At 36.8% G+C, this 16,415-nt stretch overlaps 1 protein-coding gene across 1 annotated transcript; it reads right to left on the bottom strand.

Moving 5' to 3' along the window:
* Window positions 1–14,229: 14,229 nt before the first annotated feature.
* Window positions 14,230–15,912, bottom strand: LOC109179527. The gene is made up of 2 exons (XM_019329033.1): window positions 15,552–15,912; window positions 14,230–14,518 (listed from the first exon to the last, which is right to left on the bottom strand). Exons 1-2 carry the CDS (start codon window positions 15,809–15,811, stop codon window positions 14,308–14,310), a joined length of 471 nt encoding a protein of 156 aa, XP_019184578.1. The 5' UTR covers window positions 15,812–15,912; the 3' UTR covers window positions 14,230–14,307.
* Window positions 15,913–16,415: the final 503 nt, after the last annotated feature.

The raw sequence follows: 16,415 nt of genomic DNA, 5'->3' as shown, positions 1-16,415 counted from the left end.
TACAGTTATTGAATTATGAATGTACAGTTACAGAAGTATGAATGTATAGTTATGGAATTATGAACATAGAGCTCTGACATTATGAACTCACAATTATGAACATATAGTAATAAAATTATGAACATATACTCATATAACGAAGCGGTATGAAATTTAAAAAAAAAAAAAAAAAAAAAAAAAAGAAGAAGAAGATAACAGTGCCTAACGGCATTGTTACCTGTGTCCAGCATGCATGCTAGACACGGGTCTATAGCATAACGATTGCCACATTGGAGCTCAAACCCATGACTTCTCGTTTGGCAGACCCACTTCATGACACTAGACCACAAGATCATTGGCATATTCATTTTGTATAACTTAGATTAATTCCATCACAAGGTCATTGGCATATTCAGTTTGTATAACTTAGATTAATTCCATCACAAGGTCATTGGCATATTCATTTTGTATAACTTAGATTGATTCCATCACAAGGTCATTGGCATATCCATTTTGTATAACTTAGATTAATTCCAGTACAATATATCACTTAATTTTCTTAATATTACAACACTTCTTACAATGACAAAAGAACCTCTCATTATTATTTGGAAGACAACATTTTGCAAAGTCAAAAAATTATCTAACTCCGTCTTCATATTCCTTAATAATCCAAGAAGCATTCATCCAACTTTTATCCATCACAAGTCAATATAAAATAATATTAACCATAATTAAACTTTTGTTAACATTAATTTAACAAATATCTAAAATAATAATAAGGGGAAATCACATTTTTGGTCCCTCAATTAGTGCCCAATCTGCAATGTCATCCTTAGTTCCCAATATGAACACATTTAGTCCCTCAATTATTCGACCATTAAGCAGATTTGGTCCTTCAGTCTGATACTCCGTTTAACACCGTTTAAAGTAGGGGTAAAAGTAGAATTTCACAATTTAGGACGCAAATCGTGAACCCCGCTCTACCTCAAAGCCACCGAATTCTTCCTCCAAGCCAAGAACTTTGAGGACTACCGGAAAAATACTTGTCGGGCACAAGCATTGGACCCAATCCACCCTGGTCCAACCCAACTGCTCGCTATAGCGGCCTTCACCTCCGCGGCAGAAGACGGTGCCTCAGGTCAGCGGCCCGACTATTATTCAAGACTCGGCGTCCCTCGCTTCACCGGAGATTTTGACCTCATTAAAACCTGCGTCGAAAAACTCTATGACATTTTAAGCCCAAGTGTAACACCCCCCCCCCCCCCCCCCCCCCACAAAAAACAAGCTATAATAAAAGCCTTAACGCATGCAAATAACATAACAAAACACTAGCACAGCGGAAGAAAAAGGATAACTGGATAACATAAAATCCAAACGGGGTGTTATGCCACACTTATCAACACGATAAACGCTAAGGCCAAATCTGCATGGTTTACATCTATCCAAAAACTCATAAGTCTAAAAACCAAATAAGCTCACAGGTCGTACAACAAGGGAAATGTACTACACTATCGGGCACTAGACATCGCACTCAACTAGACATCACCTGTAAGAACATAAAGATAAACATGGGACAACGCCCGGTCAACGAATAATGCTGGTAACCCACCAATACATGTGAAATAGCATACATAAGTAAGGTATAAGCTGTAAAACCATTTTCGAAACGGAATACATAAGTATATAAGTACAAAACCAAGAGTAATAGCCAACATAAGACTCAACACTCTCACAAGCAACACGGGAACACATCCCAAGACCACAAGAACGACACGACTCACAAAAGAGTCAAGGCACGATCTATCATCACTCAATAGATCAAAACCCGACAAGTACAACGCAAAGGAAATAAGACTTACACAACCGGCAACACATGCCAAGGCCACCATGCCTTTGTGACTACACACGTCACAAGAGAAGAACACACAACACCGGCTACAATAGCCCTCGTGACATCACCCATCACGAGTTGGTATGCCTGCCTTATGCCCTGTTCCAACCTTATGGCTACCCCCAACCTTGTATCTTCATTCCAACCATTACCTCCAGGACCCCTGTACTTCTTAGTCCAACCTTCTTCCTCCTGGGACCGTCGTCCCCCACCAACAAGCCACCAACAAAGCCACCAATTCATAGTACACAAGGTACCGTACACACATGTTATCCCCCATAAACACGTGAACCTTACACAAAGGCCACAGCTCCATAATCATGCCACGACCACCACGAGAACCGCTGCAATACCTTGGTGACTAGTGTCCCATACCACTAATCGTGCAATCCAGGTAAAGCCACACACACCACACCTCAACAGGAATCAATCAACGGATTGCGACGAAGGTATGAAACATACTCAATCAAGGAATGGGTCACAACCCAACAACAACAACGATGAATAACACAAGTTATCATCAGCTAATCGGAAGGTACAAACAACACACACGCTAGCATTTAGACACCGAACTAGCATGCTTATCAACGGGGAAACCAAAGATAGTTCCGAGGAACACACAAGGCACTTCACGGTTCAACGAAACACAATGTTGAACACTTAGCACGATTCAAGATACCAAAGACCTACATGGATACCTACCACATAGTTCTAGACATACGAAACATCAAGAAGACACTCAAATAGTTCCACAAAAGAACAACGGGAAGTCAAAAGACCAAATACCGCGTCAAAAGAATCAAGGGGAACAAATCCCCCAATCATCTCATTATGTTCCCCGCGGGTGGACCCACAGGTGGTGCCCCGCCCGTGGTTCCACCTGCGGGAACATCTCCCATGAGGCCTTGTACCTGCAGGTGGGGCAACGGGTGGTGCCCCGCCCGCCGTTCCGCCCGCGGGTACACGTCCTGTACCAAAACAATCCCTTCGGGGATTTTCAACTCCAAGCTCAAATTCAAGTCCAAAACATGCCAAATCTCACCCAATACAACAAAATGACTTGAATCATAGGAAATGCCAAGCAATGACACAAATGAACCCTAAACACAAGCTCTAGATATGCATTTTCACAAGACAAATGCATAAACACTCACATTTCATGGCAAAACACAAGTAGAATCCAAGAAATCACATATAGGTAAGCAAAATAGATTTTGTAGAGCATGGGTTACCTCTTGTAGACTAAAAGACTTCACTTTACACTTCAACAAGCTCCCCACAAGGCTTACTTTCCAAACCCACTTCAAGAACAAACCAAAAGATCATAAAGATCCTACTTTTAAGAAAAAGACATCTAAGATGGAACTAAAAACACAAGATGGACTTAGATCTTACCCTCCTAGATGCCCAAATAGGTGAAAGGTTGAATCTTGGAAGCAAATCTTGAAGTCTTGGCAAGGTCTAAACTTAGCTTGTAGGAAAAGCTACTCACCTTTCTAGAGAGAAGGTAGAGCTAATGTTTTAGAAAGTGTTAGGGGTGAAATGAAGATGTCTTCTAGGTTAGGTTACAATACTAACACTTGGTGAAAGGTTAAGAATGCCCTTACTAACATTTAGAAAGTGTAAGGAACAAGGGAACACTCTTTAAAGCTCAAGGTACAACATGACTTTGAAGTTGACTAGTCAAATACTAATCCTCAAGTATTAAAAATCAGGATTTTTAGGAATTAATTCCTCAATCGAAATAGGATTAATTACTCAATTAATCCATGGATTGAACTTGGATTTTTGGGGTGTCACACCAAGGGAAAACCACTTTGCTTTAGTGGAAGAGGCGTATCGGCTCGTCGTTGATGCCTGGTTAGTGCTTTCTGTGCCGGCAATGAGAGCTTTGTTCAAAGAGAGGGTCGGAACACAACTTCTGGACTATGTGTCCCTACTGCTAATATGTGTGTACGAGTATCATATGGTTTTCATAAATTGGTGCAGGAGGTGTCAGAATGAGAAATGCAGAAGGGCTTTTCACGCAATGGCGATTCCGCCGCCGCCGCCTGATGTGGCGGCAATGGGTAAGTTTTTATGCGCAGGGTTTGTGCCGATCTGCGGTGGAAATGGCATGAACTCTTGGACTCCATTTTCACCCGTTGTCTTGGGTGTATTTGCTAAAAATAAGACAAGAAATGAGAATGAGCGTAAAGGGGATGATAAGAGATCACATAACGTTATTGTGTTTTGCAATTAACATCAACACCAGCTCCGCCACTCGCCGCCTCCTGCAAATTCCTAGCGCCCCACCATTGCCGAAGATTCCCTCTCTGCCTCAACCAACCTTACCACAAATGCCATCCATTCCTAACATGCCAACCACCACACTTCCACCTTTGCCGGCGATGCCCACCTTCAACTTGCCTAATATACCTCTCCCAACCTTGCCGTCTTCCGCCCCAAAGCTCACTCTTCCCCCATGCCGGCTAACATCCCTCTGCCAACCTCATTTACCAACTTTCTGGCGGCTATCCCCACTCTTTCTCCACCTCCATCAACAATGCTATGCGAAATTTCACTTTTATCCCTGCTTTAAACAGTGTTAAATGGAGTATCAGACAGAAGGACCAAATCTGCTTAATGGTCGAATAATTGAGGGACTAAATGTGTTCAAATTGGGAACTAAGGATGACATTGCAGATTGGGCACTAATTGAGGGACCAAAAGTGTGATTTCCCTTAATAATAATATAAATAAAACTAATTTAAACATAGACCACTGTGTGCCTAATCACTGGATACACAAGAGAAAGCCGAAAACGTAAATAAACATAGACCACGATGTGGCCAATCACCGGATGCACAAGGACAAACCAAAAGTTCGTAGGAAAATAAATAGATAAGGATCTTACCTCACCAAAGAGTTGTCCACGTACGTAGATAAACAAACCCCGAATCAAACTAATCACCTACAAGTTTTATTTGTAAATTAATATACTAAATAGATATTCATAGCAATAATATTTCAAACATTCTCAAAATAATTTACAATTCAATAAAATACTAAAACACCATAAATATAATAATATATTTTAAATTATTTCCAAAACTTGATATATATTTACAATAATTCGAAATATAGTAACCTATGTTGGAAAATTGGTCAGAATATGTCGTAGATCTAGGCTACTGTTTATATAGGCTGAGTATAGAAGAAATCCTGAATCAATCGGTGACGTGCGCAAGACACTACCTTAAAAGTAAATATTGCCCGGAGACGGTAACAGTCTTACCGGTTGCTTTCGACCAGTTAACACCGAAGCTCAAGATTGCAGAAGAGAAGAAGAGAAGAATTTATTGAGCGTTTAGAGCTCAGGAGGAGCAGGGTATTTATAGCTATAGAATTACCTACTCATCCTCTCTTAGCCATTCAATTTCCACTAAAATAGGGGAGTGGTGGAGAGGACCACATTTGTAGGAGTTAAACCTCACTCCACAATTTATTGTGGATGGAAATAATCCACACTTATTTGGGTGTTATTCCCAACATCCCCCACACACTCAACAAGTGTGAATGAAGTCGATGTCTGAGCGGAAGTGAGCACTGACCTTAATGCCAGTGGTTTAAACCTTGAAATGACACGTAGTGACTTGAGTGACTTTCTCATTAGTAGTGAATTGAATCTTGAACTAGCAAAGGAGAGGTAGTTTTGAACTCATGTGCACACATCAGCACCCATTATGCAGGCTCTTCGAAAGTCAAACTCTTTGACTTGTGGTCTACCTCTGTGTAGACCCTAGCTTAGAACATCTCATGTTCAGTTGCTTTATGAGTATGTAAGCTTGGCTTACTTTGTTGATTTTAAGCTCATTTCTTTCGATGTATCGAGGACGGCCTTTCTATTTAGTCCTTTAGCGAGAGGATCTACTATTCTTCTCGGGCTCCATATACTCTAATGTGAGTGCTCCAGTCGTAATCAACTGTCTTACAAACTCATGTATGACCGTTATGTGCCTTCTTTGTGAGTTACAGTGTATGGGCATAGACGGTGTAGCACACCCCCACCATGGCACGTCTGCCAGTAGGTCTCTCAGCCACTCGGCTTTTTGCCCAACTAGATCAAGAGGTATAAATTCATTCTCCATTGTTGATCTATCTTATACAAGTCGGTTATGTCTATCTTAATATAGACTTCCACCATGTCTAAGTCTATTTCACCATAGACTTTTAACTCTAACAAGTCTAATCGCATTATAGTTTTTTATGTCTTGTCAAGTCCATCTCAATATAGACTTTTAACTCTATCAAGTCTATCTCAGTATAGACCACCTTTAAAGGCTTATAGAGTTGTTAAGTACATAAATCAGTTGTAAGTCTTTTCTTTCTATCATAGGCATTGTTCTTTGCAATGCAAACGACAGTTTGTGAATCACAATGTATATGTAGTGAAGGTGTTAGCTAGACACCCCCAAAACTCCATGTTTATCAACATATTTCTTAGCCACTCAGCTTCTTGGGACAACCCCATTATCTCTCATAAGAGGCGGTTAGCCCTTTTCTACTCAAGTTAGGGATCTCTTTAGGTTTACCTCAACATAGACCATCCCAATTGAGTATAAGTCACCAAGAGCACTTTGTACTTATGTCATTATGCGGTGAATTCATTAGGTTTGTCTCAACAAAACCACCCTTTCTCAAAGAGTTATGAATTCATTAAGAGCTGTAGCTCAACCTCACAAGTACACACACTGTCGGAATGACCAACTAGTGTACTATTTTGTAACTCTTTTCATGGCTTCGTTTGACCATAGAAGTGGGATCCACCACGAATTCATTACCACTTGGACTTTAAGTCCTTCCAATGAGTCAGCGACTAATCCTCATAATTAGCCCTCAAGTAAATTGATTCTCTTGACCAAACTTACATGCACTTTGACGAGTACTTTGTTTGCTCGTAAATAATCCATTGATATTTTCATGTTTAACATGAAACATTCTCTTTCATCATTATTCTCAATACCACAGAGAAACTTTTGATGAGAATATAAGGAGTTTATTACACCCACAATGCAACACTTACAAATATTTGTTGTCAAATGTATTTGATCTCTTACCCAGTCTGATCTTTGGTGCCCAACATTAGCTCCTTTGTAGACTGAGTTTTGCCGATTTGCTTTGTGGAGCATTATAGAAGCTTTGCACTCTGCCTGATACATGCTCAACAGTTGAATATATTTCAACAAACTTGGTTATCTCAATTGATCACAATTACCCTTTAATTAGGAATTATAGGTATTTCAATATGACTCAACCAAGAGTTTAAATAATATATATATACAAATGCTCATTGTTAGTAAGCCATAGAAATAATGTTGTCCACATGCTACATCAAGTTGAACAACATAATCACAAATTTCACATCATATTCTTATAAGAAATTAATGTTATACACAAGGAATATGTTCGAGCTCATATTTATTCGGAAATATCTCTCAACAATGAGACTTCAGAGTTGCCACTTGCACAATTTTCCATTCCCTTGAGAAAATTAAAACTCATATAAAGCATTCATAGGATGCAGATCAATATTAGTATTGCAGTACTTCAACAATTTCTATTGTAAGGCTTTGATTAACAACATATGAGAGTCAACCTCATTTCAGGTGAAGATCAAGTGGCGCTCTAACTAGTCTGCATGATCAACACCCTACTTCTTAAAACTCCCAGGTCGAGTGGTGAAACCGAAGTTTTCTTAAAAACCATCTTCCTAGACAGAGTATTCAAGAACAATGACTTTTCCATGCTACCACCATAAATGTGAGTAAAGCCTTTGAAATTAAACTCAGTACACAATTTAAATATTTAAGATTATGTGACTGTAATATAGTATGTATCTCATCAAATAGTGGAATGTTTGTAACATATCCACAATAATAACATATAATGTTGTAAATTGACATGTGCATAAGTACACAATTTATAGGCTTTATATCATATTGATGATTTAATCACTTAGAAGTAGTGTTAAATCATCACTTCTAACACAACAAATTCACAAAGCTCATACATGTGAATAATAACAATTCACTTATCTTTGTGTATACCGCTGTTAATTTTCTATATAATATTCAAAGCTCTCACCATACAAAATATGGAATGGTGATTTCTAAAATGCTTGTCACAATATATATTTCACGTTTAACATGCTCTCAAAAGATAATAATCAATTGAATGCAAAGATATAGGCAAACCATCTTCTAAATTATGTCATTATGATAATTTTAAGGGACATGGTGAATGCCAATAATATATGACTACTAATGCTCAAGACAATCATTTGCATATGATAGTCTATTATCATATAAGTATGCATGTGCCATATTAAAATAAGAGGAGGCAAATCTCATTGGCAAGACTGAGCTATGCAAAGAGTATACATGAATAATGACTCTTCAACTCCATGCTACAAACAAATTGCAACCAAAGACTTTGATATATACTTATTATATCTTTATACAAATAATTTTAGTACATGATTCAAATCTTTAAAACCATGTGACAAAGATATATAATTATATATGCACCTCATATTCAATTTGAAGGAACAAATAGCCCCCACTAATAAATTAATCATGCATCACTTAAATTTATGTTCCCTAGTTATCTAACGCATAATCACTTTTTGATCTGATTTTGTGAAGAACATCATATATAACATTTTCGAACAACTCTAAATCCAAGAAACACATGCCTACACATAGACATAACAATATGCATGAGATATTGATCATCAAGATTAACCATTTATATCTTGGATGTTAAGGGTGAGAGAGCGTGTTTAAGTAATATAATGATCTTGCTATTTCAATTCTTCAAGACCAATATGCTATAAAAGATAATTATATGATATATCATCATCGTAACTATAACTGCTTACACTTTAAATTCAAGAGCACAAGATTTAATAATGACTAAGTCATAATATATACAGAATATTAATAATTTTGTGTGCTGAAAAGCATGTAGCTAATTATCTCTTAGTTATGTCAATCCTCATGTGGTGCACACTGAAGAGAACGAATCAAAAGATGAAATATAATGTGGTGCTGACGCATGAAAATATTTCGAACACCCATTAAAAGAATTAACACATACACATGTATTAAAGAAATAATACTTAGCTCAGAGTTCGACAGACTTGAAGTGGATCATCATCTTAATCGCCTACCGGCGGTAGTTCAGACCGGTGAGAGGTTCGAGCTTGGCGAGGTCAGAGGAAGTTTAGATCCGAAGGTCGACATGATAACTTAAGCACAGATATTCGCTTTTAACTGTTGGAAAATTGGTCAGAATATGTCGTAAATCTAGGCTACTGTTTATATAGGCTGAGTATAGAAGAAATCCTGAATCAGTCGGTGACGTGCGCAAGACACTACCTTAAAAACAAATATTGCCCGGAGACGGTAACAGTCTTACCGGTTGCTTTCGACCAGTTAACACCGAAGCTCAGGATTGCAGAAGAGAAGAAGATAAGAATTAAATTGAGCGTTTAGAGCTCAGGAGGAACATGGTATTTATAACTATAGAATTACCTGCTCATCCTCTCTTAGCCATTCAATTTCCACTAAAATAGGGGAGTGATGGAGAGGACCACATTTGTAGGAGTTAAACCTCACTCCACAATTTGTTGTGGATGGAAATAATCCACACTTATTTGGGTGTTATTCCCAACAACCTATAATGCCTAAAATACACAATAATTCCTAAAATTGAGAACTAACAATGTAGGTGGTGGCGGGCGGTAAGAGGAGAACGACAGTGCGAAGGTAACGGTGGTTTAGCAGTGGTGGTTCGATAGTCATTGGGGTAAAGAGAAGAAGAAGAATATGGCTGGTTCGGATGGCAACACAGATGGTGGATGGCAGTGGTGGTTCGACTGAGAAGAGAAGATAAGAGGGAGGAAGCACTACTATGTGTATGTTTATGTTTTTTTGAGAAGAGAAGGAGCGAAGGGGGAAAATTAAAACAAACCCTACAACATTGATTATTAGCAAAAACTGGTGTCGGATAATATTTTTTTAATTGTTATTCGATACTACGTCGGTTTTCATCGTATCTTGTGAGATTTTTTTTAATACACATCAAAATGACTGCGTTTAATGATTTTAATATTTTAAATATCTTAACATAAGACGTTATACAACCGATGTCGTATATTCATTGATTTAAAAAAAAAAATTATCATTTCCGACATTAATTTTTGAGTGAATTCCATTTTTTGTCCTACTATTATAAGAGTTTTCCAATTTTAGTCCACCATAAATATTTTTGTCACATTGCGTCCACTATTATTAAAAGTGTTCCAATTTTAGTCATTTTTTAAATTTTTCGTGGACTAAAATTGGAACACTTTTAATAATAGTGGACATAATGTGGCAAAAATATTTATGGTGGACTAAAATTGGAATAACCCATATAATACTAGAACCAAAAATGGAATTCACTCTCGATTTTTTAATACAAATCGACGTCATATATCACATATTAAAATATTAAAAAAAATGAGTTTGACACATGATGTTGGTTATTTAAATAACCCACGCCGTATGGCATTCCCCTCTTCTTTTTTTTTTTTTCTTTTTTTTTTATTAATGATATATAATGTTAGTTTTGTTATTTAAGTTAATTTTAATTTATAATGAGTCACGAATAATTGATATGAAAATAAATAAATTACCAAATACCAATACTCCCTTAGACATTGGATCATATCATGCAAAATACATTAAAAATTTATTACACTTGTTTTTTTGGTGTATAATTGATTGATATGATTACCCACACTGTCGGTAGCACTTTCTGTTGTATCTATTTTCTCTTCCTGGGAATACTTTTGGCTTCATGTAGTAAGAAATTAACAATGGTGTATTTGACATTATATTAAAAAATAATAATAATAACATTACATTTCATTCTATGAGTGAGTAGGTTGTTGTATCTGAGGCGGCAGACTTGGATGAGGAATCTGATTTGGACGATTCAACACTCAAACAAACCCTAATTGCTTGCTCCACACCGTGAATCAAAGCCTTATCTGCAGATATGTCATCTTGTTTCAAATTTTTGAGCTCTTTAGTGCAATCTTGGAGGCTAGCTAGTGCCTCTTCAAGTTGGAGGTTCAAATTGTTATCCTTATCCCCGCCCCGAACGTTTTCCAAGCTATCCATCAATTTTTTTTCTGCGTGTTTGTAGGGCTTTTCACACACGGAGTTTCCTGCCTTACTGGCCCTCACTACTTCTTTCGTGGCCTCACTTACCGCCTTAGTTATTGCGTCGTCCCAATTTTTTGTTCCCTTCACCATATTCTCGCACAGATCTTCGTCCACGGCGTTGCCACAGAAATTGGTGGATAATGCATCAACATGGGAATGGGAGACGAAGATTAGAAATGCCACAATAATAATAATGTATCTCTTCAAACCTAACATTTTCAGTTGTGAATTTAATTTAATTTGCTTCACAAAAAGTTTTTTTTTCAATCAAGATTTTGTCGGGAATGGAATAAAAGGTGTTGGAGGAGATATTGTTGTACAAAAGAGAAATTTAAGGATGATCTCAACATACTATGTGGTTATCCCTTTTTTACTCATATAATCTCTTAAAGTATTGGAATTTTCAAACTAAAATTACTCTAACTACCATAGAACATAATTTATTGTTAATAAATCGATATGAAGATACACGGAGTAAATAATTAAACAAAAGTTTTAATTTATGTGATAATATATAATATACCTTTTTAATTTTGATTTTCATACATGAACTAAATTTTGTTGTTAGTCTCTTTAGGTAGTAACTTTTTATTATATAATATATATATATATATTTTATATTAAGAATATATCTAGATTCTTAATGGTTTAGTAGACAGTATTTGGAGGAAGATATCAATGTTCGAAATTCGGCATCGGTAGTGTAGAGATGATGCCTAAAGGGAATGTTATGTTGTGAGCACATGCCCACCTTGCAAGGTGGGCATGTGCTCACAACATAACGTTCCCTTTAGGCATCATCTCTATACTACCGATGCCGAGTTTCGAACATTGTATTCTTAACAAAACTAACATAATTTGCCTGCCTAAAGTTGGCAGGCATTACACTGATTTACCTTCTTCTACGTGCTTTGTCGAGTCGGGGCGTGCTTTGTCGAGTCGGGGCGTGAAGCCTTTAAGATTGGGGATTCAACCTTTTAGGAGGGGAAGAATATCGGACAAGAGATACCCACCAACTTATTATATTCTAATAACTAAATTCAAAAAATTTTAAAGTGTTTGTTGATATTACCACCACCAATAAAGGTTGTCGAATTGAAAAATTTGAAAAATTAGGTCGTTAATGACTTAATGGGTAGGCAGATTGCCAACAACTTGTTATTGACTACTTTATGCTATGAAATAAATATTTAAAAAAAAAAAGTATATTTTTAATATGATATTCAGTAGAAGTGGAAATCTTGAGTAGCACATTAAAATGGTAGGAGGATGTAAATCATGATGGTTCAACTGAATATGAACCAATAGAGGCTAGACCTTTGTTTACTGCGGAAGTTCTGCTCACTTTGAGAGGTAGCTCCCAACTGCCGTTGGTGAGACTTGATCCGTAGTCATTCTTTCTAACTCTCACCCCTATGATCAGTTGAGCTGCCCATGCGAGCATGGTAAATACTTTAATTTGATTTTCGTATACGATATACAAAATATATTTTGTTATTAGCCTCCTTGAGAAGGTAGGGATGACCACACCGTTCAGACCGAATCCTGTACGGTAGGAAACGAAACATAACGGTCCGGTTTCATAATAGTAGGAACAAGAACCACCCGTTCCAGTTCTAAATTGTAAAATAATAATAACAATTATTTAATTAAATTTCAACTATTATTTTATTAAAGTTTAAAGTTTAAATAATAATTTAAAATTTAACTATAATAATTTTTGTTTATTTTAGTTTAATTTTAAAGTTTAAATATTTGATATACCATTTTTAAAAACTTAAAATGAAATGAAGAAACTAGCCGCTAACACGCGATCTGCCTTGTCTCCCGCTCACCGGAGAGAGGCGTTATCAGATTCTCTTCGCGCAAGCATTTCATTCTCGAAGCTTAGCTAAAGTAGCAAAAACAGTTCAAAAAAAAATTAAATGAAAAAATTCTATAAAAAATTTAATTATTGAATTTGAACTATTTTATAAATAGAAAACAGAATTTACCAAAAAATAAATAATAATAATAATAATAATAATAATAATAACCTCATTTCGAACCTTCCTAAGTTCCTAGAAAGTTTTGGTTACTGTTCATCACCATTTTCCGAAATTGGAAATTGCCAGATCAAAACTGGAACTAAATCGTGGTCATCCCTCAACCTTGAACTTTAACATTCTATTTTATTTTTTGTACTCACCAAACTGAACCGTGGTCATTCCTCAACCTTGAGCTTTAACATTCTATTTTGATTTTTGTACTCGCCGAACAATATATGCGGATTGCCGCCGAAGAGAGACAGACCTGTACCTTAGCCGACAGATTTCTTACGACAAAACATATCAAGTTCGAGTAGAACTAAAAGAAAGAGTATGAATTCTATTTCTCTAAATGGACAACTTGTTAAAGTAGTTCTTTAAAACTCAAAATTTTTTATTATGTGAGATTTATTCGATCACAAGCCATAATTGAGTAAGCTTAGCCATTTGTTAAGTTTATAATGTGTGAGAGTGAGATAGTTTAATTTGCATGTGTTATAATTAATTGAAATACATTATATTGTCATTGTCTTAGTGGTTTAGTTGTGGATCCTATATGTTGTATGAACTGTTCATAATCCCCCAAACATTATTTTCCTCTCAATTTCCAGTTTTAGTTTTTAGTGGTTTAGTTGTTTTCTAGTTTTCAGGATTCTATACTATATGTTGTAAGATAACTCAACAAAAACGGTTATCCAAACCGTATGTAGCATTTGCTAGTGATCTTTTTCTTCCTATACTTTTGGCTTCATGTAGTAAGAAAGAGGGTGAATAAAATAGATCCAAGAGATGAGGGATGGATCGATACAAATTAAAGAACCCAGCAAGGTAGTTCAAGTGGCAAATGAGCTCTCTTTGTGAGGATCGAGAATTTTGGAATAAGCCGTGTTTGATTCTTTGGGCCAGTTCTTGTGCCTCTCAAGCGAATCAGGTGAACCTGGACCGCTAAACGAACAGAGAAAGACTCGGACCACGTTGTGGTTCACTCCAAAAAAAAGATTAAAGGAAATTAAAATGCATTTAGGGAAAGACTCGAACCGCGTTGTGGTCACACCAAAAAAAAATACAAATTAAAGGAAATTAAAATGCAGTTTTTTCCAACGTTATATTTAATTTCATGATATGATTGGGTAGAATATAATTATGTGTTTTAGGGGGCAGACTTGGATGCATCAACAGCTAAACAAACTCTAACGGCTTGCTCGACATCCTCGTTCAATTTCATAGCCGCAGCCACGTCTTCCTTCTTGCCTTTGAGTGCCTTAGTGCAGCCAGTAACGCTTGTTAGTGCTGCTGAGATTTCGAAGTTCAAGGTACCATCCTTGTTTCCATCGCGAGCTGTCTTCAAGCACTCCTTCAATCTAATACATTCATCACATCAAATCCAACAAATTATAGATTATTAATCAACATAACAACAAACAAGCAATTAAAATTTAACTCTCCTTATTAATTTTATACGTATGCATTGCATGTTTTGCTTGCCGACCTAGACATACATAATCAGTGTTGTAAAAATCGATCTAGGCGCTAGGCGCCCCTAGGCGGCAATTTCAGCCCTAGGCTGCTTTTAGGCGGCAATTTCAACACTTTGGTAGCAATTTCAGCCCTAGGCTGCTTTTAGTCGGTTCGACTCCTTTAGGCGCAATTTCAATCTTTTAGGTAGCAATTTCAGCCCTAGGCTGCTTTTAGGCGGCAATTTCAACACTTAGCTTTTAAGTAGCAATTTCAATTTCAGCCCTAGGCTGCTTTTAATCAGTTCGACTCCTTTAGGCGGAAATTTCAGCCCTAGGCTGCTTTTAGGCGACAATTTCAACACTTTTAGGCGGCAATTTCAGCCCTAGGCTGCTTTTAGGTGAACCGACTAATTGGCCGACTAGGCATCGACTTGGCTGAGTTTAGCACTTAACTCGCCCGAGACGGTGCCAACTCGGCCAAGTGATTTTTTTTTGTATGATTGGCTACTCCTTCTCTATAGTTGACTAGTTTGGCGAGCACTTAACTCGCCCGAGACGGTGCCAACTCGGCCAAGTGATTTTTTTTTGTCTGATTGGCTACTCCTTCTCTATAGTTGACTAGTTTGGCGATTATAATATATAGTCCACAACTCCTAGCCTGGGTGGGAAAAGAGAAGACGATATACTCAAGATTACTTGTGTTTACTCAACTAACCATCAACTAACCATCTAACATATGCAGTTGACTAGTTTGATGATTATAATATATAGTCCACAACTCCTCGCCTTGAATGGGAAAAGTGAAGACGATATACTCATATTACTTGTCCGTCTAGGCCCTCCCTGGACACTCTAGGCACTCCCGACTAGCACCTAGAGCATTCTGCAGACATAATCAATTATTATTAGTGCATTTGAAAGAACAATAGAGACTTACTTGTCTTCTGTGTGTTTGTAGGACTCTTTGCACGCGGGGCCTCCTGACGTACTGGCCTTAGCCACTACATTCAAAGCCTCATTTATGACTTTGGTTATTGCCTCATCCCAATTTGTTGCACCCTTCGCCATTTTCTCACAACGCGGTTTGTCCAGGGCGGTGCCACAGAATTTGTTTGAGGCATCGGCATGAATGACAATGGTTCTCAAGGTTAGATAGGCCACAGACAATGCCACAATGCATCTCTTCAAATCCACCATTTTTATTTTCTTGGTTTTTTAAGATCAATTATTATTATTTTTATATTTTTTTCTTGGGTTTTCAAGATTTATTATCTGGAATGAAAAATTTTGCCATTTTTGGGGAGATAAATACACACACACATATATATATATACATGGAAGTTGTTATAGAAAAGAGAAATTAAAGGGTGCTCTCAACATGCTGTGTGGTTAGCCATTATTTCCTCGATCTCAAAACTCTATTCACAAAAGTTAATTTACTGTTAATAGAAAGTAAACAAATTTCCTATGTTATATATAATATTTTTTTTGTTTATTTTCATTTTCATTACATGCATGAAATATTTTTTGTTAGACTCTGATCTTTAGGTTAGGACATTCTATATTATATTTTTTTGTATATTTATTTTATTAATAGTAGATCTACATTAGGCAATAGATCTACGTTAATTATTAGGCAAAATGAATTCTAATTGATAGGTTTTTATAGGACTCGCAATTCATGTAAACAGGTTCATTAAAATGAGAGTTATAAACATGAGCATTTTTAAATGTGTTAAATAGGTTGACGCGATAGATACATTTATTTAATAAGTTTTGGATCTACATGACATGATATGAC

This window comes from Ipomoea nil, unplaced genomic scaffold (assembly GCF_001879475.1).
Source record: "Ipomoea nil cultivar Tokyo-kokei standard unplaced genomic scaffold, Asagao_1.1 scaffold0926, whole genome shotgun sequence".
Taxonomy (NCBI): domain Eukaryota; kingdom Viridiplantae; phylum Streptophyta; class Magnoliopsida; order Solanales; family Convolvulaceae; genus Ipomoea; species Ipomoea nil.
This window is presented reverse-complemented; position numbering and strand designations above follow the sequence as displayed.

Coding starts and splice junctions, on each gene's coding strand:
- LOC109179527 (XM_019329033.1), bottom strand. CDS start 15,811: ATGGTGGATTTGAAGAGATGCATTGTGGCATTGTCTGTGGCCTATCTA. Junction 14,519..15,551: donor TACAAACACACAGAAGACAA/GTAAGTCTCTAT, acceptor TGAATGTATTAG/ATTGAAGGAGTGCTTGAAGA.